Source organism: Bombus pascuorum, chromosome 1, assembly GCF_905332965.1.
Source record: "Bombus pascuorum chromosome 1, iyBomPasc1.1, whole genome shotgun sequence".
NCBI lineage: Eukaryota > Metazoa > Arthropoda > Insecta > Hymenoptera > Apidae > Bombus > Bombus pascuorum.
The window spans coordinates 16,876,405-16,902,850 of record NC_083488.1 but is presented as its reverse complement, the minus strand read 5'-3'; the positions used below and the strand labels follow the sequence as shown (position 1 = coordinate 16,902,850).

Genomic DNA, 26,446 nt, shown 5'->3' with positions numbered 1-26,446 from the left:
TCTAATTGCACAGTGATTAACCGGTACGGTATAATGCGAGACTTTAAACTTAGAATCAATTATGCGTATAGAACGCTATATAAAAGAATTAATAGTTAATATATCGTATTAATAATAAAACAGCAATAAGCATAATGTATTAGAAATAAATAAGAAAAGCAATCGCAGCTACTTATAATACTCCTTGTAGAAGCACCTGCTAGCGCGTTATGGATTCGAATTTCTTGCTAATTTCGATGAATTAATAATACTTCTCACGTCATTAAATTATAATTGAAGTGTTGACCCAGGAAGAAACGAGTACAAGTGCAAAGGAAGCGGTAATTAAAACTTCATTCCAGAAAACGCGAGTCCATCTCAACTTGGGATCAAAAGCAGCGCGAATCTGAATGAGGAATATTCACTCGGCTTTCTTTATCGGTAAACAATGCGACCGATCTTTTCCACGGGCATCTCTCCTCATTAAACATTGTACCAATTACCTTCTTCGATCTCTACCTCTAAACTCTTTTACTGCGATAACTAAATTTGATTAAATGCACCGCGATGCGTTCCAAAGAACAGAAGAAATACATGGAACAAAAAAGTAAAGTAACTCAAGGGAAAATGTAAGAACGAAGATAAAAACGACTGACGGAAGGAAAAGATACAAAGTCCACAATGTGAAAAGCACAAGTCATACTTCTCGCTGTTTTTAAAAAAGGAGTCAACCAATTCCATATAGAAATTGTCTTTCCATTTGATTCTGCGATTAAATATGCGTTTTGGTCAACTTCTTCAACATTTAAGAATATTAGTATATTTACAAATATTGATACTTAACATTAATTATAATATTAATTAGGCGTGTCTATCGTCTTTTTTTTTAATTATCGAGCGATATGAAAGCTAGAAAAATAGTTATATTCTGCTGCGTGCTCTTCATATGTCGTATGAAAGCATACATAGAACAAACTGTAAATGTAATAAGAAACAAAAAACGATGAAAAAGTGCAAAAGGAACTGTGCCGGGAGGACAAAAGGAAACAGCACCGATTCTCTACAATTCAAGTTTTACCTTTCGCTGGAAACTGTGTAGATTGAATTTTTTCATTCATCTTCCTAATTTCATACCAGAAAACATCCAAGTACACGCAGACAATAACCACTAATGTGTGCAAAGCGAAAGAACCGAGAAAAAGAAAAGACGAAAATCGATAAATATTAGCCAATCTAATAGCCAATATCCAACATCGTATCACATATTAATCATTCGTAAAAGACATGCGAAGATACGGAAGACGACTATAAAACTCGCTTAACAATCACCAAAGTCACATTCGATCCATCATGTTTCTTCCTTCGCGCGCTAAAAAACCTGACGAAACGCCGACAAATTTGTCCGCGCCAAAAGCCATGCTCATAATCGAATCACAAATCGAGCGTCGCACGCCGACTGTTCAGCTTTTTCATCTTGGCTTTGTCACGCGATATAAAGTAGCCGTGTTTGGAACTGACTCCGCGGAATACATATTCCGATTAAAAGCAAAAGTCAATTATTCCGATTGTCAAGCGCGTCCGTCTCTCGTCCGTGGATAGGGGGCGAAGACAAGGACGAGTTCCGCACGACGCGGTTGGAATACCATTCTCGATCCGTTCGATACCGGGGGCAAACGAGAGCGCGGTCGCCTCGTCGGCCAAGAAAACAAGAGATCGATTCGTACACGCCGGCATTCGTATATACGCGAGGTAATTGACTTTGGCGTCTCTGTTTCGTCGTCGTGGCCGTCCACGAGGCTGAAGAGCAACTCGCTGCGGTAAGAGAAATGCCCGGTGAATCGGTTGCTCGTGCCCGTGCAGCCCGATTGATCTGTCAACCCCGTTAGGAAAAGAGTTGATCGACATGAATGAACCATTCAAGGCCACTTAATGGAATTCCCACGATTGTCCTTAAGGCATAATGCGACCGCGCTGGATATAATAGTACCAACAGCTGTCTCCGTGCCGTGCCTACATTTATATACAGTCGACGACAGAAATAAGTAGATTGGTAGTAGAAATAGGTATCAATGAAGTTTCCTTGTATACGGTTTGTTCAGGCAGAAATGTAAATATTCGCTTCTTAATGTGTTCCATGCGACAGGATTTCTACGATTCCTACCTCTCGGGATGAAACAAATTGAAAAATGTCCTTTTGCTTGGATTTGAGCTAAAGCAATGGCTAGAATATACATGTTAGATCGCTGAAGAATATTAAGAAAAGTGATGGATTCCCTCCTCTTCGATACAATTTTTGTATCACCTAACTGACTAAAAAGTGCACAATTTTGTTTTTAGCGGAAGTTTCTTCGCTATATAATGATATATCTTTTTGTAATTCCAATATCTTATATTTTTAATTCAATAAGACGTAAAGCGGAAGATAGAAAGTGGAGAAAAGCAAGCAGTTTTATAGACAACGAAGATCTGATCGTATCTATGAGTACAAAAATTGTTCTATCGAGTGCGACTCACTACTAATTAATCTACGTACTATAAGGGTGTATAATAAATATAAACTAAATATATAACGTTATTACTAATTCGATTAAACTTCATCGATAATCACTTCCACTACCTGTCCATTTATTTCTGCCCCTGACTGTATATAGGTATGTATATATACATTTAAATACGTATTAATAGACATTCGTCCATTTATACAATACGATACGCTAAAGCTCCGTGCACGTGTGCGGTGTTTGTCCCTCGTGCGTGTTTAGATGTGTTCGCATTTGTGTATAAATTTAAAAAAACACATAATACATACGTGAGCGCATGCATATATGTATATGGACACGCGAGTGTTCCACATAATGGCCATTGTTTCATTCGGTCCGCGAGAGATGCTGAGACGGGGGCAAAAACGTAGCGGCATTTTCATTCAATAAAGTTCGCCGGCTAGTAGAGACGGTTTTTGCTAGTATTCCTCTTGGCCACGGCACACGCTTCCCCCGGCTGATTCTGCTCGAAACGCGCGCCACGCCGCAGTTAGTGTTCCGAACGGGCTGAGCCATATAGCATCGATAAACGAGATCGATACGAGGTGTCGTTTAATAATGCGTCGCAACGAAACCAACGATCGATGTCCCGGAGAGGAGTCGTTTTGGCGTGGGACGCCAAGTCAACGACCGAGGTCTTATTTTCACTCTATTCGTATCTTTCTGCTTCTTCTCTTATTTTCAGTCGTGTTTTGTTTTCCGAAGAAAGAAATTTTGAAGTTAGTTCATGACACGGATTCAACAATTTCGTCGATTCTTTTATCACGATGTCACTTTGGTGACTGAAGAGGTGTATCTTTGTTTTTACATTTTGTGCAGAATACAAAATATTCAAATGGTTGGATATTTTTATGTCCAAGGTGAAACAACGCGTTGAACAATGTCGCAAAGGTGAACAGTGAACAACCTGCTAAGTGTAAAGATATAAGCCTTTTAAAAATGAGTAATAAATCCACGAAGTTATGTAAGAAACACTATGACTAATATTGGAAAAAAAAACATTTTTGAAATGTTCGACAGGATGGCAGAAATATTCTTGTAATTAAAAAAGCAAATAAGAAGTATAATAATAAATTACTCTTCTGTCTTTTTCTTTCTTTAACCTTCGTTTCTAGTACACATAATTTTACGATGAAAATGTAGAATACCTATTCGAAACCTTATTTATTCTTCTCCTGTTTAATTATGTTCCTTTTCTTGGTATGATTTATAAAAATATGTGCAACGGGATTTCTCTTCGGTAGCCATACAAATCTGACGAATGAACGATGCGTAAAAAAATACATTATTGCTCAATGATGAATATATTTCGCCTTTGATTGTGTAAATTGTTTCCTTCTTCAACAGCTGGTCAAAAGACATAAATAACATGCTGAAATTACGCTACATTTCTATACGATTAAGGTAAGCGTACGCTACCTACACGATTCTTGTCTCAATATCCACTAAACAGATGTTTAATATCTAAATAAAATTTATTTCCCACGGGTGAATTTCAAAGCTGCTAAAGTGCCTCGTATATCACAAAAGCAAGGTCTAACTATTAAATCCGTGATAATAAAGTCATTCGTTTTTATGTATTTTCTATATGATACAACTATGTACGACTACTTATGTAAGTTTTTAGCTTTCTTCGTAATGTTCGAAACAGAGGTGATTCCAGATACTTTAGGCACGAAAACTTAGAAAAATTCCAAGAAACATGGACAAGGTTTCTTTGTATATATAGCTATATAGTATATATAGTTTCTTGCATTATTTTCAATCCAACCATGTTTTTCTCTCGATAAGCAATTTTCAAAGTTCGATACAAGTATTTTGTAGAAAGTTTTTCTTAACTCTGCTATTATCCTCGACATCTCACATACAACAATCGCAATAACGATCCTTTCGTATTTCTTTCGAGTTTAAACAATTCTCTAGCGACTCGGTCAAAAACGATACAAGGAACGCAGTAGAATTAAAGCATCAAAGATCCTCTTCGTCTGTCGTAATTATAAATTAGAATACAAAAAATTCACAGATCGTTTCGTGATTATTTGAAAAACGGCGTATATAAGAGAAAAAAAGGTGACATAATTAATGATACGAAAGAGAAATATCTAATTACAAAAAGCTTCAAAATTCGTTCAAGATTCCACGGTTGAAGGGAATACTTTTACTGCAGCAAGAAAGAAAGTGACGTAGAAGCATTGCAACAATAAAGCAACCTCATAATTAAAAGTGTTACCAAGACTTGTAAAAAAGAAGGTTGAATTTCAAGTAGGACGTACGCCAGCAACGAAAAACTGCAAAAACTCACGGTCAAGATTCCTCAGGTTCAAGCCGCGTCGGTGCAGCTGCACCACCCACGCATATGATAGATACGCCACTGCCTTCAGCATTGTTTCTTTAATGATTCATATAGGGTGATTGTACCAAGAGTAGAGGAAGCAGTTTCCAACTGCAAATGCAATGAGCCTGTGTCGTATCGGAAATATTAATCCTGTCGGTGTCGTCGAAGGCCTCCGTGTAAACGTGAATCGCACATTTTAATGGTGATTATAATATGCAGACGACTTTCGTTCTTTTAAATTGCAAATACCAGCTTTCGCTGGGCTGACACGAGATTTCGTCTGAATGAAGTTTCTTGATTAAATACCTCGGTGATTCCTCTTGTCGGCCGCCAAGAAACAAATAGTTCAGCAGCTCTTCGCGGTTATAATGGTCTATGAATTCTTTGTGTGTCAGATCATTGCATTGTTAGAGCGCGTGCGATGAAACAGGTGTCGAAACGAGATAAAATGGAATTAATGACTGTATGTAATTGTATTGAACAATTGTGTATTGTACCTATTATTAGAGGATTGAACTTGGTAACAGACATTTAGGGGAATCTATTCCTAAAATCTGTATGTTAACATTGCGTTTGCAGATCTTTGGTTTCGCTTGTTGTAGATGCTTTGATTAGATGAAGATTATGTCTTTAAAACGTGTCACGAAGTGTGTAGAAGAATTGTGGAACAAAAACTTCTAATTTGTAAGCAAGATAGATGTCTGAAGTTTTACGATATCAATAAGTAGTATCAGTCGCTTTTCACGCGTCTTTATCATTAAATTCTTCTTTTTTATTTTCTTATCCGTGAAACTGCCCCCACTGTCGAAGTTCGACGTAATTCTTTACCTTTAATGACCTTAAACTTAAACTACCAAATATGCTGAAGGTTACACTAACTCATCTTATTCGACAATAATTTCTTTTTTAAATAATTCTTCTACTTTACCAATTCCAAATCTAAATCTTCACTTACTATCTATCGAAGTTGAACTAAATGAACCAACCGATACTAATTTGACGAAAACTTGTTCTTTTTAGGAAATAGTCCATCCATCCCATCGACGCTGAATCTAAATATTACGCTCTTAATCTTCTAACTAATCTAACTTAATCTACCAAACTTAATTTACTAAAGATCATCCAGTTAATACCAACGCGACGACAACTTTTCTTCTTAAAAATCTTTCCCGATTCTCCCAACCACGAAGTAAGCCATAATCTTTAGAGCTTCACCTTCAACCTAATATACAGATAGAGTTTATCCAATTTCATCGAACCGATACTCACACGACAAAACGACTTAACGGACGAAATACTTCCTTCTACCGTAATTGTAAATCCAAAGAGTTTTCTGCAAACAAAATTTCTTTCTTACAAAATATTCCTCCATTCTACTAACCATGAACTCATCCATAAACCATAAGCCTTCATCTTCAACCTAATAAAGGTACTTTAACCTTACCTACTCGCCAGAGATCTTTTCTTCGAGCGTAATTACAGAGCCAAAGAAGTATGCCCAAAGAAAATTTTCTTCTTAAAAGTATTCCACGATTCTAATAATTTGATCAGAATTCTTGAAGCTTCACCTTCAACTTACCGAAGTTCCTTTAACTTTACTGATACTTACACGACAGAAATCTTTCCTTCGTAAACTTAACCATAAAACATAAAGCTTCACGTTCGAGCTACTAAAGTTTCTCTAACCTTACCGATACTTACTCGACAGAACTCTTCCCTTCGAGCGTAATTATATATCCAACAAACTTCTTTTCTGACCAGTATGTCACCCGGAGGAATTACGAGCCACGCCGGTCGAGCCAGATATTTGTCCGGGCGCAAAAGTCGAGCAAAAGGCGGCCAGAAAGCGCGGCAGCGTGGCGCACGAGACAAAGGACACACGAACGTACGAAGGAACGAACGATCCTCTAAATCGGCACGTCCGTCGAGGCTCATGAATCTCGGCGAAACAGAGAAAACCCGTGTGTGCACGGTTCGGTACGCAGCACGGGCACGGACACGGGGAGTGAAGCTCGTGTGGTTAGCCGAGAGATAAAGAGAAAGAGAGACGAGAGGAACGAGGCCTCCGTCAACGACACACTTGTTGTTCCTCCGGAGTAAATTATTCCCCCCTATCGGGTCGCGGAGAAGTAGAGAAAGCTTTCGAGTCGCGGACGCCTGACGGCTGACGTAGTGGCGCATTTTATTCAAATAATCGCGACGACCGAACACACCCTTGCATTACTCGACGCAACGGCGCGCACCGGCCTCGAACGCGCCGAGCCACGGCGATCACAGCAGCTAAGCGCATACCGGCCGACGTAGATATGTAATATACGTTTGTTTGCCACTCTTCTCGTCTATTGTTTACGGTTTATGGGTTCGATGATTTCCATGATACGACAATATTTTTTTCGGAGGATTTTTCATCGAATTATTTCAATGAATTTCGCGTATAAACTGGGCGAACTTGTTGCTTAGCCTTGCGATCTTTCAAATCGCGAATCTTTCTCTAAATTCGCAAATTGTGTAAACAATCGAACAAAATTTATGACATAGTATTTAACAATGACGATTTTAAATGGAGTCTCATGACGTTCGAGCATATACAATAAATGGTTGTATCCTAAAAAAAATTGGGAAAGTAGAAAAGTTCATTATGTTAGATTTTCTTGCTGAAGTTGACAATGTTAGAGCGTTTGTAACGTTTAAGCTATATTTTTGATACATAATTATTGCACATTTGCAGACTAAATAAAAAAAAGTAATGAAATGCATTTTTCAAATTAGTGCGAAATTACTGCACACGTCGCTTAAAAGAGATTATGATATTGGCATCAAATGGTTGTATTACGGACCAATTAGTTATCAATTAAAAACTGGACATCTTAGTGAGTAGTAACAGGCAATTTTATGTTCATAAACGTCGGTAAACACTTGCAATAAGTTCGCAAATACTTACAAAGTAATTACAAAGTAATGTCATATGTTTATTCGGTTTAAAAAAAGCTAAATTAATCTCAAGATTCTGATATAGATTAACGTTGAAAATTTTCACGGTATTATCAAGATTCTGACATTAATCTAACAAAATATCGTATTTTGCGTTTACGTATAGTATTCCATGTTCCGCCAAGATGAATTCAACGAGATAAGTGACGAACAAGCAAGATTCGGTAGATTCAACTAACTTTTATCACGACTTACACCGAAAATATAACATTCATTAGCACCAACAAATTTGTGATAACAGCGTGACAAGATCAGTATGTTCGCACGATCTTCATATTCATCGCTTCACGTTCAAAGAAAGAGAAAAATGTTGAAAAGCTATTTTCCGAAATCAACGAAAGATTCCTTAATTCTCAAAATCTTTGATCAGCGTCTTGAAACAAACAAACTAAAACTTCCAAAAGCAATCTATTCTATTATTTGAAAAGCTCTTTATCGCGAGGCTATGCGATTTCTAAACTATAGACCAGAGAAACAAGGTTCTCGTAAATCGACAAACAGCTACTGACATTATTTCCAGTAGTAATATCTAAAATCAGCAGGCACGTCGACAAATCGTGTATTTAATTGTAAAAGGAGAAGGATACACAATCACCACATCATTTAATATACACGTAACTTATATACACATAATTTAAAGGTACAGCTGCCAACAGTGCTAACTGCATTAAAAGGTAATAATCACTGCTCTATTTTAGTCATTAATTTGTAGATATACGTGTGTTGATAATATATACTGTTACCGCAAACCAACCAAAGTGGTTGATGATAAGCACCGGTTCTAGTCATTAATTTGAATATTTTAGCAAAATATACCGTTGTTACCACAAACCAACCAAAGAGTTTGAATATTTATGAGCGCCAGTGTACAATGGTGTACATCGTCAAACTACATGTTAACTCGCGACAGATCCGATACGTACACAGTAAACACATTAAACGTGTAAACTGATAAACGAAATTACAATAAAGAAAGTCAAAAGAAAAACGTAAAATAAAAATCTTGGATTTTTAAAAAATGAGAAACCTGGTAGAGTGAATTAAAATCGCGCTTCTCTTTTGTAAAATCGTACGTACGTGTGCGCGTACGAGGAATGAAAGCTTGGAATCGTAAAGCCATCGAACATAGTAGAGACGTGAACAGAGGAGCTCGTAATTTTATAGGCCCCTGATTAAACTTTTAAATCGAATGACCAATGCGGTTCGCTTGGTAAGCGGAAGTGACGACCCAAGCCGCTCACCTCTGCACTACTAACGCTCCGGCGCGTTTCAGATTTGAGAACGAAGAAAGCGCATCCCCGAAACCTTTACGGGCTTAAGGCTGCGGAACGGACGTCGTCGCTGTTGTACCCTATATACCTTTCTTCTGACCTCAGACCGTACCGGCCATTACGTGCGACTTCCTGTGACCGGGTGAAACAACGATCGGACATCTCTTCGGCGACCTCATGCTGTTCGTTTCATCCACATATTTCGGTAAAAATAACTAGTTGCCTCGTAGATAACTTTATTAGCTTTCTTCCCAATTTCGCAATTTATTTCTGCAGATTCTCGTCTCAATTGCAGTTGCTTTTTGGGTTTAAAATTAATTAGATTAATTTTTGGAATATTGGCGCATACATATGTATGTCCTTATAGTGACGTGCAAACGTATTCGATAGGTTTACAGTGACGGACAGAAGAAAGATTATAAAATAAGAAATGTGAAAAGATACTATAATTTTACTAACTAAAACTAAAATTAAAACTAAAATTAATTTTACTAACTAAAATTAAACTAAACTAAAATAAACATAATATATAGCGTAGAATACATGACTGCTATCAATGTGGTAAACAATTTTTCGTACAGAAGTTACTGAAATTCACAGTGTATTTTGAACTTTCCTCTATCTGCCACTTTACAAAAGTAGTTAAATTTTTTTGATTTATTCAGAATGTTAGAGAAATTTGTTCTACTTTGTGGTCCTTTTAGGTTAAAGGGCGTGTTATGCGAATAAAAGTACTATTGACAAATAAATATTATTTATTATCGTATATGTATTCATTTAAAATGCTGAAAAATTAACGTGTTTAAGAGTATGTGGAAGACTCTGTCTGTAAAAAAGTTCTGCACGTTATAATATATGAATTTACGATTTCAAATACAATTTTAATGGATACAAAGATGCAATGTCGGACACGTATATTACTTTTCAATTTTATTTGCCTCATTTCATATTTATAAAGTATACCAATTTATTTATATACTAACCGGAAACAAATAATTATCTTCATAAATTCATCTTTGAGGAGAATAAGCTTCTTTGGTATTTTCTCCTGCGTTTTGAACTTTGATTTCGAAGTAATTAAGATACAGACGGAAGTTGTCATCGAAGTGAGTAAATTAGCATTCTTGTTTCAATTCTCATGTCAAGTACGCTGTTTTGTAAATGACGTTAATTGTTAAAGAAACACAGGTGTAATCAAATCGAACTTGCAATATTTATTCGATCTTCGATTTCAGTAAATTGAAAATCCTTCTCCTGTACAAAATATTAACTAATATTTAATTAAAGCGTAAGTATACGCTATGTCAATGTACAAGGAGATATTCTATTCAGCTGTCAATTCCTTCGTTTCTCACTGACATAAAAGAAAGAAATTAAATAATTATAACAAAAGCAAATTATGCAGGAACATGATTCGTCCGCGTGCGTATTTTGTCAAAGAGAAGACAGTCTCGCGAGGAATAATATCCGGCTTCCGACCGAGAACTTCGAACACCTCAATTCGTTAACTCTCACCTTCATTGTTTTCAACAAAGGCAATTTTCCTTGGGCACAAGTGAATTTTCTTTCCTTAATAAATCACTGTCATTGTCTGATAACGTCAGCTTTTTAAAATTCCCTCGAAACCCATGCACACGAACGCGCCACGCCAGCTAATACAAATCGCTCATTTGCGGCCCCGTGGCTTCTGTGCCATAATTATCGTATACACGCACAAATGATATATATATATTTGTAACAATACGATTAACCTCACGTCGTTCGCGTAACACGCTAAGTTTCAGTTCTCTTTAACACACCGCGATTCTTCGCACACCGAGTGGCCTCGAAATACGTTTAATATTGAAGCGATTATTAAAATTCGTTGTGCAAAGTTTCGTCTTTTCACTTTGAAATTATCGTTCCTCCTTATATTTTTAAATTCGATTAACATCTTATCCTGTTGTTCTTAAAAACTGATGTTTAAATTGATTTTGAAGTTTAATTTAAAGAATCGATTTTCAAAATTTTGATGGTCTTAAAATATAGTTCTTTTCCTTATGACTGCGAATTTGAAGCTTAAACGCGACTTCATGAAACTTTCAGAAGTTGATTTTTGAAGCTAGATTCCTGACAAAGTGCCAAAAGTTGGTTTCTATCGTTATAAACAAACGTTTCGAATTTAAATAACGTTTTCCTTTATATTTTTGACTTGCGTGTTTTTCATAATTCTTTGTACAGTTTGTCTATATTTTTATAGCCTTTGATAGACTTTTTCTGTTTTAGATCATCTTGTTGCGTAAAGTGCTTAATATACCTCGCACGAAACAAGTGCAAACACGTCTCGATACTGTTTTCGACATGCTCGGATAACGAAAATAACATAAAATTGAATAATAAGCGTTTAATGTCAAACATTATCGATTAAGCTAATAGGCGAATAATTTTACACCTTGAAATTACCATGTGTCGAAGTTATTACATATTTCTTGCTACGGTACAGCAGACTTGAAATTCTGTTACGAGCTAAAGTTCGAGCTGCCAGACTGAAATTTTGCATGGTTTGTTAGCCACCTTCTATATACTATCGATAAATGTTGCAAGTTTGAAATAAATTAACCTTTCACGTACGAGCAGACTTCTTACAGTCTCGTAATTCCTTGTTACCTTTAAATACATCATATTTACATGCATACAGCATATATAATAAGGTTTACTCCTAAATGTTCACTTCTTGTGCAAGAATTACTTGGTTTTAAATTTCCAGCCTTTTTGGAACTGATGGAATTAACACAGTACACAGTCCAAAAATAACTTCATATTTAGACATTTAATAATAGTCCTTTTACAACGAACCATTACATTTTTAAAATTCGTTCAACCTATTTTTTCAAATTTGCTTTATTACCTATATTATTGCAATTAAACAATGATCTGTCTCGAGAAAATGGAAGCTGAACCTAATCTCAAAAGAGAAACACGGCTTCAAATCGTTTTACATATTTTGTATCTAATTTTTACGTGTCGTGAACATTAGATAAGTACATCTACATTAAACGTATAAAAATGTGAAAAATTATATAACATAAAAATGAAATATACAAAAAATATAGAAAAGAATAATAAGAATAAAAATAAGAAAGAATAAGAATAAAAATATAGAAAAATAAGAAAAAATATAGAACGTATTGACATGTATCTTATGTTTGTTTTAACTTTCATATATTGAAATATTACAATATGTTATCTCAATTTATCTTAACTAATAAAATATATTATCTCAAAGTTGGAACTGTAAGAGTAGAGAAAAGAACATAGTGGAACAGGACCTCGCTAGGAAACACGAATAAGTACAAATAATTTATTTCTCCATCTTCTGTCTACTAATATCTATTGTATTGACGCGTTCCTTTAACATCGATTAAAATATTTAACGAAAAATAAAATATACTAAACTATTCCCTCCTCATGTCATTTCCAAGAACCACTTAACTTGCTTCAAGATGATCTACTACACATATAAATTACTTCAACAAGAAGTTTACCAAATGAAATATTCACACACACACAGGCAGATACAGTTGTGGTTGGAAGAAAGTTTAAATTTGCATATGAGTGTTAGTAACCGTGTACTAGATACGAGACTCGTTCACAAAGTAATATCCGATCGTGTATAGAAGGATATAAATCGATAGGATGTGCTTGAAAGAAGGTCACTTAGCTTAATTCATACGTTGACACAAATCATACGGAATTTTGTGCTTTAATAATTAATCTTGCCACGTTAATAATTAATTGTCCATACATTCAAAACAGCCATGCGAAGTGAAAACCTCGCCGATGACGAAGTGCGGTCTCCCGTACTTTTACGCTTCTTGAATGCTGAAATGATTGTTCCAAGAAGAATTTACCTTCGACTTATAGCAGTTTTCCAATAATAAAGCTATGGATTTGTAACGCGATGGGTGCAGGAATTGAATGCGGGCAATGAAAAAATGATAAATTAATTTCCATTTTCTTACAAAATTTAAGGAGTTTTCGAGCAGGTAACGCTTCGCAAGAAACGATGACTTAAAGAACGACGTGAAACGATATGTGGACTCGCGGCGGAAGTGTGTGACAAGGATAGATACGTACGAAAACATGTGTAAGGTTACGATAAGCGTTTAAATAGGAATGTTGATGGTATTGAAAAATAACCAAGTATATAATAATATACGGAAGTTATAAATAAAGAAATAAAGAGGACTTTTTAAAACGCGCTTGTATAATTATTTAAAAACTTATTACTTGTATTATACCTCTGTATTACTTCTCAAGTACCTCGTACTTTTCGCCATATTAATAACAACCATCTAACTTAACATATACGTTACTTCTATTCGTCGCTCCTGAAAAAGATATAATTCAGTTCTCTAAAATTACTATAAAATTACAATAAAATAATCTTTCAAGCTTTATTAAGCAATCATTGTACATAAATACTTACACAAAGTAAAATCTTTCCAAGTGGATCTCGAGAACCAAAGAAAAATGATACATCTCTGCAATTAAAACACGTAATGGGAACGAAAGAACAGAGAGAACCTGAGGTGGAATTGCGATTCACGGAAACGTCGCTCAAGGAACGCGACTCGCCGCTGAAAGGAGGCGATTCCCTCGAAATTACCGTAATTGATTTTTATCCGTAATTAATACGTAGTAACCGACCAGTTGTCAAGTCACCGATCTGAGTCATCGTGATCGCAAAAATTACGGACACAATCTGACGCAGACGGATAGTCCGCGAGTCGCGTCGTGTCATCGCGGCCGGCTCTCTCGCTTATTATTTTACCTTCGTTTGCCGATCGATCGAAAGTTGTTATTGCCCGTTTGAAATTCGGGGGAAGTCCAGGTATTGTTCGATCGCGACGCACCGAGAAGCTTCATGAATCCCGACGCGACACTGATACCGAGAAAAACCGGCACGCACCGCGTAGTTTATCGTTCATGGAATTATTGACGTTTCGTCGATATAATTGATGTTTGCGAATCGGCCTCGTTGCTTCGACGATAGGTTGTCGACCTTCGGGGATCGATGGAAATCTTGCCGTTTTTTCCACCGCCAACTGTCGAGAAGTTGCTCGCCGATTTTCATCTTTAAGCAGTTTGCAAAGAAATTTCGAACAGGGAACGGGAAAAACTTGAATTTCATGAAAAGAGGAAAGTGAATGGAGGTAGAATTTAACGGAAGTTTGACAGCAATTTCATAGATTTCGAGCATTAAACGGTTGTCAGGAATTTATTGGAGATAGAAAATTGTACGTGTCATTATGAAATTATGCAAAGTTTAACAGAAATTCGAACAAGAAATATGTATCGAGGAAAACGTTTTGCGCGCTGGATTCGTTTATTTTATAAATTTGTTTCTTGCACAATTACATTGATGTTTAATGCTTGGAGGAAAAATATGTTTCTTACGTAAAGTAATAAAAATGATAATAACTAGATAGTTAATTAAGGAAGTTGGAGTTAGTCAGAGTGTTCAATTTCCTCGATCTGTGATCCTAAGCATTATAATTTTACATATATGTTAACTCGAGAGTATTATGTAATTTTCTTCTATTCTATCTGTAATTGCTTGTTTAGAGATTCCATTAGCGTAAACAATATATCATCGACGCTTCGATCCTATAAATAATAAACCTTACAATCGTTCGCGTAGAACATGTCGTTGCAGCAAGTGCATTGCATAAAAAATTACGTTGCATGGAAAAAGTGTTATAACATAATCAAAATTTGTATTTCGTGCACGTTTCTACATTATTATGTTTCACCTGTTTTATCGCTTATGACTTTCAACGATGAACGAGATCAAACGAATATAAAAGGAAGCTTTTTCTTAAACGATCAAACTCACCACATTTGTCATTAAAAATTTGACCGTTAAAGGAGAAAATCGAAACGATTCTACTGTCAAATTCGTGACACAAACTCGTGATCGTAATTGATGTAAAATATCGCGTGATTGCAAATGAAAATATATAAATAGCGAAACTGATGCATGTGTGTGTGTATCGAGCCAATTGGCTTGTCACTGATCGCGTAAGTGCCATACGAACGATATTTCGAAGAAAAAGACGGTGGATGTTCGCTGAGACGCGTCGAGTGTGGAAGAGACGACACGTTGAAAATATACATCACTCCTTGACACTTTGAATCTAGGCTACGAGAGTTACTCGCCGGGACATGTGACTGAATATCGTGACATGGTTCGCGATCCATGCGACGGCCGCGCGAGCAACGGATGGAACCGACCGGAACAATTTTAATGAAGATGATTTTCGTCGCCAGGAAACGGCAACAGTTGAGAAGTCGATCTCGGAACCGTTTTATTTTCGTTTTTCTTCCGTTTCACCAGCTACTTTCTTCCACTGACACGCGTTTGTTCGTTTCGCTAAAATTAAGCGATTCACAAAAATATTTCAACATTTACTATAGAAATATTTCATCCATACATTACGTGTATTATGTTATAAAACATTCTGAAATTTCTTTAATACCGTGTAAAAGGACACCGTTAGTATTATCATATTGGCGAAATTTAAAGTCAATCTGAAGTAGTAGTAGTAGTAGTGGTGATGGTATGTAATGGTATTTATTTATTGTATGAGACTTACGCCCAACAGAATATATATATACATATAAGTGTACGCATGTACGATAATATAAATCGTGTTTTAGTTTTATGCAATAGGTCAACTATTTCGTAAAGATTGTGGTCTGTTACTGCTCAGCAGATTAATTTTCTTTACTTTGTTTCTATTATAGTGTCTGACTTGTTTTCCTATTCATTCTCTTAAGTAGAGGGATCTTAATCTCATGCATAATTTTATGCATATGTATATATCTTCTATTAGCTTTTCTCTTAAAGCGAGATAAATACTTAGAATCTCCATATTTTTTAAGGATAATGCTAGTCTACAGTAAGATCTATATTGAGCACATTTGACTAAAATATGTTCCAATGTCTCTATTTCGCTTCTACTGCACAGTTTGCAATTTAAATTGTTGTTAATGAAATATGTAATACCCTTGACGTTTACCGTCTATCCAATTCTATCTCATAATCCTAATCGGACTAGGTTCTCTTGTAGGCAAGAAGTATATTTAAGCCTTTTTTCCTTTTAGTATATGTCTTCAAGCTATTTATACAAGGACTTTATACGTATATGTATTGTATGTCATCAATCTGAAGTATATGGAACTTACAAGATATTTATTTTAAGATTTGAAATCAACCTGAAGATACATTATAATTGTCTGATTAAATATGTTTGTGATCTCTGGGAAAAATATACTTGTACTAAATATCTTACAGCTTCTTATGCACATAGTCACGTTTGTTTCAAATTTTGTCAATATTGTCATAAGGTAATAATGAGCATAAAATAATGGTAATGGAAGGTAATGAAATTTCAAAATGTTTTGTTGAGCATACATAATATATTCATAGAAAGTTTTTACAAGTTTTTCAGCCACTGTGCGTGATGTCTAAAAGTCCTATAGCTGTAATTATTTGAATCTTCTTTTGACAGTCTTAGTACTCGATAAGATTAAAAATTTAGTGGAGGAACATCGTGTTTTCTAATTAAGAAGTGGTATACACGTAGCACGAATATTCTGTACGTTCTAGCATCTCTATATACTTTCCTCGACAATCATAGCATATATCAACTTGCAAGAAAAGCAAAACAAAAATTTATCGTGCCCGACACGGTAATATCAATAACTCTAAAATGCTTTTTCCAAAACAATACTTACACTCAAAAACCTTAACTTGTATACGTATGTATGTGGTATCAGCTCATGAAAGACCTAATTTGTCAACAGAGAAACCAAACCGAGACACCAACATTACAAGTATTACAGTGCAGAAATAGCAACATTCTAGGCTCGATAAATTATCCGTCGTATCACGGAGAGAACCAAATAGAAAATTCCACAGACACGGTTAATCCAATAATCTCAACGAACTAATAACAAGAAAGAGAGCATAGCTTCTTATCAGAAAGCTATCACAAGTATAAGCTTGAAATGTTCTTCTGAAACGAATAAGAATTCATCGGGAGCTGAATGATACTTTGATATCAATGGCTGCAACGTTGCGAAATATTAGGATACTTTTTGCAAAAGAACGCTTATGCTCAAAGCCTCAGCTTTGATAACTACGTGATATGGTATCGTGAAAGCAAGAAATCTCAAAGGAAGAAGTAATTTGTTAACAGAGAAAGCAAAAATCGCGCCGATGCATCAACCGATAAAATACCAGAGGATAGAGAAATACCAACATTCTAGTCTGTGCGCATAAATTGCCCGTCGTATCACGGCCGAACGGAATAGAAAATTCCTCGGACATGGTCAACCTAATAATCTCGGACTGTTTAAAGAAGAGACTTTTCTGCCGTTTGGTTACGCCAATTCCACGTAATAACAGTGAAATATTGAATCCGAGCGTAAACTGCAATTTAATCGACTCACGGCACGAATGTCTGCGGGACACGAACGAGATCTCGAGTTGGCTCGCTTCGAGGTTTCATGTAAACGAGAAAATTCTCGAAGAAGGGAAATGCCGTGGGGTCCCGAGGGGGTTCGTACCCACCGACGCATCGACCCTGTTCCTCTCGTCGATCCTTTACCTTGTCTCTCCCTTCCTCTCCACCGGTCTTTCTCTTCTGTTTTCTCTGTCTCTCGCAAGAGAGGATCAACGATAGTGATTGGCGATTACGTTAACCAAACACCGCGGTATACGCCCCTGCAATTTGCCTGAGGATCATCTTCCCCTAATCGCCGCGCTAATAACAGGATTACCGAAGCCTGACCGCGGAATCGTATACTTATCCCTAATTCGCTGTATCGTTATTAATATATATAATACAATTGAGAACGTCCCGTGGCTGCGATAAGATGACTACGTGGTCGAGGCACGTGCGAAAACGCCGAAACGCCGCTATTTTTTCGCGAGTCCCTCTATCCACCACCACGTTGTAATTTCGGATCAATGAAAGGGGCGAAAAATTACGCTCCTCCTGTTGATTGATTGATTTTTCCCGTTTTATAGTTACAGTCTTTGATTGCTTACTTTCGTCTTTTTCTTCCCTTCTTTTTTTCGTCTTCAAATATCTTCTTGGGATTCGATGCTCTACGAATTAGCGTTTTACGGGTGCTATTCATTCGTGCAATTTCGTGGATTTAATTGCTGATTCGTTTCGTATGCGACGAATCGATTAGTTTTTGTGTTTTACGAATTTATGACTTGTTTTATATAAGGCGAAAATATAATACAAATTCCAATGTCGCGTATTCAATTTACTCGTCGATCTAATCGTTTGTTTAGCTTTTTTTCATTTAAATTACTCTAAACTCTTTACTAATTTATGAATAGTTAATGAAAAAGGACATGATTTACTTTGTCCGTAGATTTTAAGGACAGATCGCGATTTTTCTTCTACATGAAACGACATTCAGTTGTAGAGATCGAAGGAAAATACGTAGTTATCTGATTCACGGATGCGACAGAATTAAAAAATAGCGAGGATAATCCGTAGCAACGCTCATAAATTTTATAAGAAGTTGCTTTATTTCTTATTGCAATTGTCATTTAGGAACTTTTAAATCTGCCTTCGCGTGTACTATTACCCCTCCCCCTAAGCAACCTTATTTTTACTGGCGTCATTTTTTTCAGTTTTTGTATCTTAGAAATTATGAAAAATTCTTAAATATTAAAAATCATTCAACATAAAAATTCTTCCAAGTTAATAGAATATCACTCAATAGTTTTTATCGCTACATGTTACCTTAATTTGTTCGAAACAAACTTTTTAAAGTAAAACTTTAACCATTAAATTTTACCATTAAACCATTAAATTTTAAAGTAAAACTTTAACCATTTAAAACTTTTAACCATTTAATTAAATATGGAAGAAACGAAAAGTTAGCTAAAATTACTGATCGAAAATGAACTGGTATGCATGTGAGCGATTATATACGTACGTACTTTGCAACGTAAAACACTGATAAAAGTATACATACTTTATATTCGCTAAACTTTCCTAATAAATCTAACGAGTAGATGTCCTCATACTTATGTGGCCGACAGTATGTTACTATTTGTTTCTTATTACTACTTATTTCGCTACTAACGGAAAAATGTAGTTAAAAAGCAGAAAATACTTACGTGTAATGGGAATAAGAAGGGCTGGCCTGCTCGATGTGCGTAGCCGTTGACAAGCCTTGCACGATGGCAGCTGAGGGATCCCTAGCTGGCGAAGAATTTTGGGCTGCTGGTACAGCGTGATGGTAGCGCTGGCACATTTCGGCCAAATTCCACCCATGGGCATCCATATATTAACACTGCTTCGATTTTCTTTGGCGTACCATCCATTTCACACGCGTTATGACACTGTCCTTTTTTTGGTCCTCCGTTTCTTACTTGAATATCATATATGTACCCGATTCACTTCTTCGTCTCGTCGATTACAAGCGAATCTGAACAACGTAAGTCGCAACAAGACGCACTCGCGTGATTATCATCTGTTTCTCGTCCCGAGACTTTAAACATTACACTCGAATCGCGATCTTCGACGACAAAGAAAGATCTAAAACGACGATCTTCCTCGCTCTTTCCTCTGGTACAGGATGCTGCTAACAAACGAAATTGTACGTTAAGTTACGTTTAAATTATTCAAGTTAACTGGATTTAAGCAACTTAAAATACTTTTCGCTCAATTTCGACCTGTCGTCCCTTTGATTTGAAATATCCGCTTAACCCCTCAAACAGTTACATCACATAAAATATACACGTGAAAATCACAATCACATTGAGAACGGTGGATATAATAAGATTATGAAAGTTGCTGCGTATCTCAATATTTACGTCGAATATTTACATCAATATTGACATATGAGACTGTACTGTTTTGAATCTTGAAATATCTCGTCACACTAACCATCTTCTTCAAAGTTGTCTACTTTTTTTTAATAGTACATTCAGTCTTCAAAGTATTGTATTGCTTATGATGTAGTATATATGTATATGCTAGCGACGAAAAATCGTGCAACTGTGGAATACTTTCTCAGTAATGAAACATAACGTTTGAGGGATTAACACTAGAACTATCAACGATTCAAATATGAGACTTTAAAATTCGATTGCCTAAAAAAGGTAAAACTTTTACCTGTGTATTTTATTTAAAAAAACATTTAAAATTCCAAAGATGCACCGTTGTGGATTTATAAAATTGTTATGAAAAATCGCAAATTGGTCATTTTGCCTCATTTTCATCAGTCGCGTTATTTGATTTCAAGCTGCATGAATTCAAGCAATCTGAAACGCTTTAGTAACGTGTTGCTTTGAAATATTTCTTCAAGTTTCAAGCGAAATGAAGAACGTTTTAATCATCTTCGACTTGAAAGGGACAATAGCTGCTAGCAACGTAATGTTATTTCTAACTTCATGCTCCGATATTGGTTCCCTAAATCAAGTCGATTTTTTCAGAAGCAAATCATCAACATTTCAAATCATTATCGCGTTCTTCTCTATCTACAGGTAACTGTTCTAACAAAGCCCTAGATACAGCAAAACAACTACGATATATTTTACAATCCGATTCTTCGCTCGATTCTTTTCGCTACTCATTTTTCAAACTTTTCTTGATATACTTACAATATCTCTCATTATTACAGACATTCCACTAATCACCATTTCTTTCAACGAGGTATCCATTATGCAGTTAAAATCAAATCAACCGAAACAACTTTGAGTCAACTAATTTGATTTAAGGCTTTATAAACATAAACTCGACGTCGCATTACTTAACTCCAAATAATTACAAATTGCAGCGAGTGAAATTCGAGTAACTTGATTCATTCAGACGAAGCTTCGGCGATACGAATTCCACGGTGATAGATCAGTCAAATGAAAAAAGTCAAAAGGTTGATAAAAGCTGACGAAGGTAAACGATAGAAACGATAGAATACGTGCACAAAGATTCTGATGTTCATTACATAATACTCGAACTGATCATGGTTTAAAGACCGGGTTAATGAAAGTGTCTGGTTAATTTCAACGGCGATGAGTTGGTAATAAGGTTCGGCTAATGGACGGGTTCAAAACGCGATACGAGATAATCATTGGTATCGTAGGCTCCGATATCGATCGGCTTCTATCCGCGAAACAACGATCGGAGCGTTAATCACTACTGTGCGGCAAATCAAGCGAACAGCTATAATCGCTATCGATATTATGGTCCATCAAATCAGAGGTATCGTCGAGTTGCACCTAATCTAATATAGGAAAGAGAATAACAAGACCTCGAGGGACCCATCGACCGAACCAATTTCTTCGTGGCGATATTTTACGCGATCACGTTCTTCCGTGGCTTTCTTTCGCTATACACACACACGTAGTCGCGCACAAAATTCTTTTACTAAATTCGTATTTTAAAAAATTGCTATCGACTTGTAAAGCTTATTATTAATACAATGTATTGGTATAACGTACTGTATACTCCATTAGCAAGATTGCTTACATTTGTTTCACTGTTAAAGGCGTATAGATACGTGTTAAAAATATTGAGTAACATACATATATAAACGTAGATCATTTTTATTTTTAATTCTTCGTAATATATTTTCGTACTCCGCAGCTAAAAAAGATCGTTTATGTCTCAATCTAATTCTGTTTATTTTACTGAACTTTCAAAACATTTAAAATTTCTTCGATACAAACGAAAATTCTTCTCTAGGAAATTCAAAAGTAAAATTTCGATCGAACCGCCAATCGTCTTATTTATAGAAGCTTGATATCTTTTACCAATTAATAAACAGTAGCAAAAATATAACGTATATTGTAAGAAAATCGTTAAATGTTCTTAGCTCGACAGCCTTCCACTCTATCCTCATGATCAATCTGCCAATGACAAACGCGATCAGATCACGTGAAATATACGCTTTCTCGCTATATTCGAATAATTATTTATTTCCTTATTGTCCATGGTTGACGAACGATCCAATTATCGAGGAAATAGGCCGCCAATAATTTTCGGTACCTCTTGCAAGTGGCACGACACGGAGACCGTGGACCGTTTTAAACTTATAATTTCCTCCAGAAATTAATCGTCGACTACTGGGTTGGGCTGGCAAGCGCCGTTTCCTTCGTGGCTTAAGCGATTGGGTGTTAATCACGCCGGTGACCACGGTATATGTATATATATATATATATATACACACATATACACATATATACATGTATATATACTATATATATAGTAGTAGTATATATATATAGTATATATATATATATATATATATATACATATATCGTAAAGTAGCCAATCGCCAATAAATTACCAACGAGTTATCTGAACGAGTCGACAGTAAAACGTTGCGTTTCTCTTTTCTTAAGATGCAATTAACCGTCGCGGGTTTGCATACGATTTAGCACCTAAAAACTATGAAACCAGATACGTACGTTGGTCGCGAACTTGTGATTTTATCCCATCACACTGCAAACTTTAGAAAGGGAAGCCGAAGATGGCCACATAGCTCGTCTCTGTATCATCTAAACGCGAGCTTAAGGTTTCCGAGTTTTTACAGATACCGGGAATTAACGACGTGTCGAATATTTCCAGGTACACGCGCTTCTTCCATGGAAGATCATTAAACGGTGACGTTTAGGGATAGAATAAAGAACCGTTAATAACATATCCCCAATAAATCTCGAAAATGGATAACTTCACGGACGTTGATGAATTCGATGAATTTGAATAAAATCAATTTTCCAGCAGCGTGATTCGCCGCTCGATCGTTCGCGTTATAAATCACGATCTTTCTAGGTTAATCGTGCCTCGTTCCATTAGCACGAAAATTGAAATTTCCACCGCGAAGCGCGAAGAACACGGCGCCTCGATCACTTTTCGATCCTGCTATTCTCCGCGACGCGACGGTGTCGTAGCGTAATTTGAGAGTCATCCGCAGGAATTCACTCGGCAATCGAAGCAACGCTTGAACTTAGACCTTTCGTGCGCCATTAAAGCCCCCACGACACACGTGCAACGCGCGCGCATTCCATTTCGAAAACCGACTTTTCATCCTGAAATGGAAACGCACCGCGTGTGCCGCTTTGTATCGAATCGGTGGTCGTCAATTATCAACGTGGAATTTCCAAAAACGTCCGCCACCGTGTGCACGAAACGAGAGGGTGAACTCGTGGGCTCCTCGAGGCGAAACGCGGTTAGAAAGTTGCTGGTTCGGGAACGTTGATTTACAATTTCCAGATTTTACAAGCCGTATATCGAACAATCTCGCGCGGTAATTGTACGCTCATTACGCGGCTCTTGCATATTATTTACTTTCTTCGCGAGTCACCGCCGCGATCGGCCAACAGGAGATGCATATCGCCATGAAAATCGCGTAGAAACGTCGAATGAAAAGAAGGAGGGAAAGAGAGAAAGAGGCGAGGAAAGAGAAAGAGGGAGAGGGAAAAAAAGGTTGGCACGCGAGGAAAAAGGGACAAGCCGCTCTCCCGGCCAAGAAACCGATAATTTAAGCGGATTTTTCAGCGTGACATCGTTACGCGACTCCGCGGCATTCCGTGTGCTTTCGTGCCTCCATCCTTGTAATGACATACACCGTGCGATGCAACGAATATCGCGTATCGATCTGGCATTATGATTATTATTGCGTTATGGCTTGCCACGATTGAGACCTTCGTACGTTTGCAACGCGCACGCATACGTGTGTACGAATATGTGGTCGGTAGGGTATACGCGTTTATGCGCGTGCACTTTAGATTCTGATTTTATATCAGTCTCGTCTGAACTCAGTGAATATTATGCAGGATTGTTTGGTGAAAATCATAACAACGTAGAGAAGTTTTCGAAGAAAACTTATTACATTACTAGAAAAATACACTACATTAAAAAATACCTTCAGTTTGAACTAAATATGAAGATAGTCTGATCGATGTGTACTTCTCGTTACAATTTTACATTGAACAATCTCTAAAGACGTTGCAAACTCTCCTTGTTTGCTAAAATGAAGTTGAAACATGGAGGATATGTTTGAAAGACTTTGTTCAAAGGCAAAGAAGAACAAAAATAATTGGTATATACGTATTCCGATAGAGCTTCGTACGATGACTATAATTTACCAGTCACATCTTTTAATAGGGTTAGATAACTGACATTAATTAGACAAGGGGAAGATAGATAACCGTATTTCTGAATTTGGAAGGATAAACTAGAAATATTTACTTGGGTGAGAAAGTTAGTGTTAGATGAAAAAAGACCTGTGAGACCAACGTACGTAAGTATGTGATTTGTATGTTCAACATTCGGTGTATATTGAATGACAAAGTGATAGATACTCGAGCAACAAACAACCAAAACTACCTCATATTTCACCAAACTATAAACTCATTCAACTAGCTAATCCAGTACTACGAAACTGCTATATACAATATCTATATCTTTACCAAACGATGATATATTATCTCAAATGTTATCAGTTTCAATCATAACAATTTATCAACTAAATTTCCGGACTTGTTTCATCTGGAAAACGAATTCTTCAAATTTTCCAAGTTCTTCGTGCTGAAAACAGAAATCACTCCACGCCATAATAGCATTAAAATTTCTATCGTATCTCAAACACTATACACCATACAGCCATCGTTGTACATTCATTTTAATGACCCTATGTCAATGAAGTTTAACTCAAACCCTGCGAAACTTTAGCTTAAGAAAAACGAAATTCGGAGAAGACGGACATGGAATATCACAGGTTTTTCCAACTCATTGGGGACGATTCACGATCTCGTTATCGTGCTGTTGAGCGTGCACGTCTCAATCGTGCGACGGACACGCTCAATGCGGCTAGTTAGAAGCGTTTAACTCCTCCATCAGACTATCGAATCCGACCTGGCCTCTCGAATCACCATATTATCGGTTAAACTATTACGATGTCAAACGACGACGAGGTCGTTCGATTTCATATGACGAGGACACCTCTCGATGGCGCAAGCTTCGATTTATTATGCACCGGTAAAATTCGAAAGAACGCGGCTATCGTTCATGTCTATTTTGCATCGTGACAACGAACGTGGGAGATTAGTCGATGCACCTTCGAGGAAATGTCTATTGTCTATCGTGGTTTATCAATTGTTGGTTAATGACGTGAATGTTGAACTGTGATTTACGGAGATCGTAGCTCATTATCATTTCAGGTTGTATCGAGTGTGAAATAGCAGCATTAATGAAGGTATTTAACGCTTTGCGCGTGATAGATATATGAGAAACACGACGTTACACATTTTGGGCAGATGATTTTAGGATGGGTGTTGCATAGGTATAGATTCGAGAAAGAGTTACACATTTTTTATTGGTATAAAGTCGAAGATCGCACGAGAAAAACGTGATACGCTCATATTCGCTGGTTTTCTAATTTTAATATCGCTTTGTGATTAAAAGAGAATTTTAATATGACACATCTAATTTAAAGTGACGACAAATCTGTTAGGTGCGAAGGTAGAAGTGTTTTAAAAATAGCTGATGAGCTGATCGAGTTCTGTGGAAGCCAAAATAATTATTAAGATAAGACACATATTTTGATTAATTTAACTTTTGGAATTTTTACTTAATTGCGATTGTTAGACTTTTAGGATGGAATATTTTCAAGATATTTCAATGTTGATGTATAAATTTAAATTTCTTCTCATTAAATTGAGCGATAATTTAATTTCAATGACTATGTTGTCAGAACATAACGTTTCAACGAAGAACAATACATTGTAATATGTTTGCATAAAATGGAAAATATATTGAAAATTGGCGCTGGAAAATTTAAACACAAAGTCAGGTTTTGATGGCATGAGGAGATTGCGCGATTCAGCATGAAGCTGAAAATGAAGCAGTAATAACTAACTCGGGGAGTGTGCACACCTTTTAGCCTTGGTAGATCACGATAATATTTCTGAAGATCGTAGAACACTCTACGCGTGATGTTTCATAACGTGTAAACGTAATTTCAGGGATTGGTTAGAGCTACTTGGAACTAGGTAAAAAGGATAGTGTAAAGATTAAACCCTAACTTTATTCTCGAGTTACAGGTATTCTATCTACCATTATTTCTTATCACAGATCGATATAGTACTTAATGAAATTTGTTCTTTAAAAGAATACTCAAATAGTTTCTCAGATATTTCTTCTTACGAAGCTTTCGATATGTTAAACAATTTCGAATATTCTTTCAGTTCATATTGACAAGTAATCGAGTGCTATTATCCGCAGCAACATTTACTTTTCTCGGCTCAA

At 36.4% G+C, this 26,446-nt stretch overlaps 1 protein-coding gene across 2 annotated transcripts in view; it reads right to left on the bottom strand.

Moving 5' to 3' along the window:
* Positions 1-26,446, bottom strand: part of LOC132906690 (putative transcription factor SOX-15) — a 68,149-nt gene that overhangs the window by 39,355 nt on the left and 2,348 nt on the right. The window contains exon 2 of one of the 2 annotated variants that reach the window (XM_060959096.1): positions 19,312-19,778. In XM_060959096.1, coding sequence (XP_060815079.1) covers positions 19,312-19,478 — 167 coding nt within the window. In that variant the 5' untranslated portion in view covers positions 19,479-19,778. The remainder of the gene's footprint in view (positions 1-19,311; positions 19,779-26,446) is intronic. The other variant, XM_060959087.1, reaches the window with a different exon arrangement.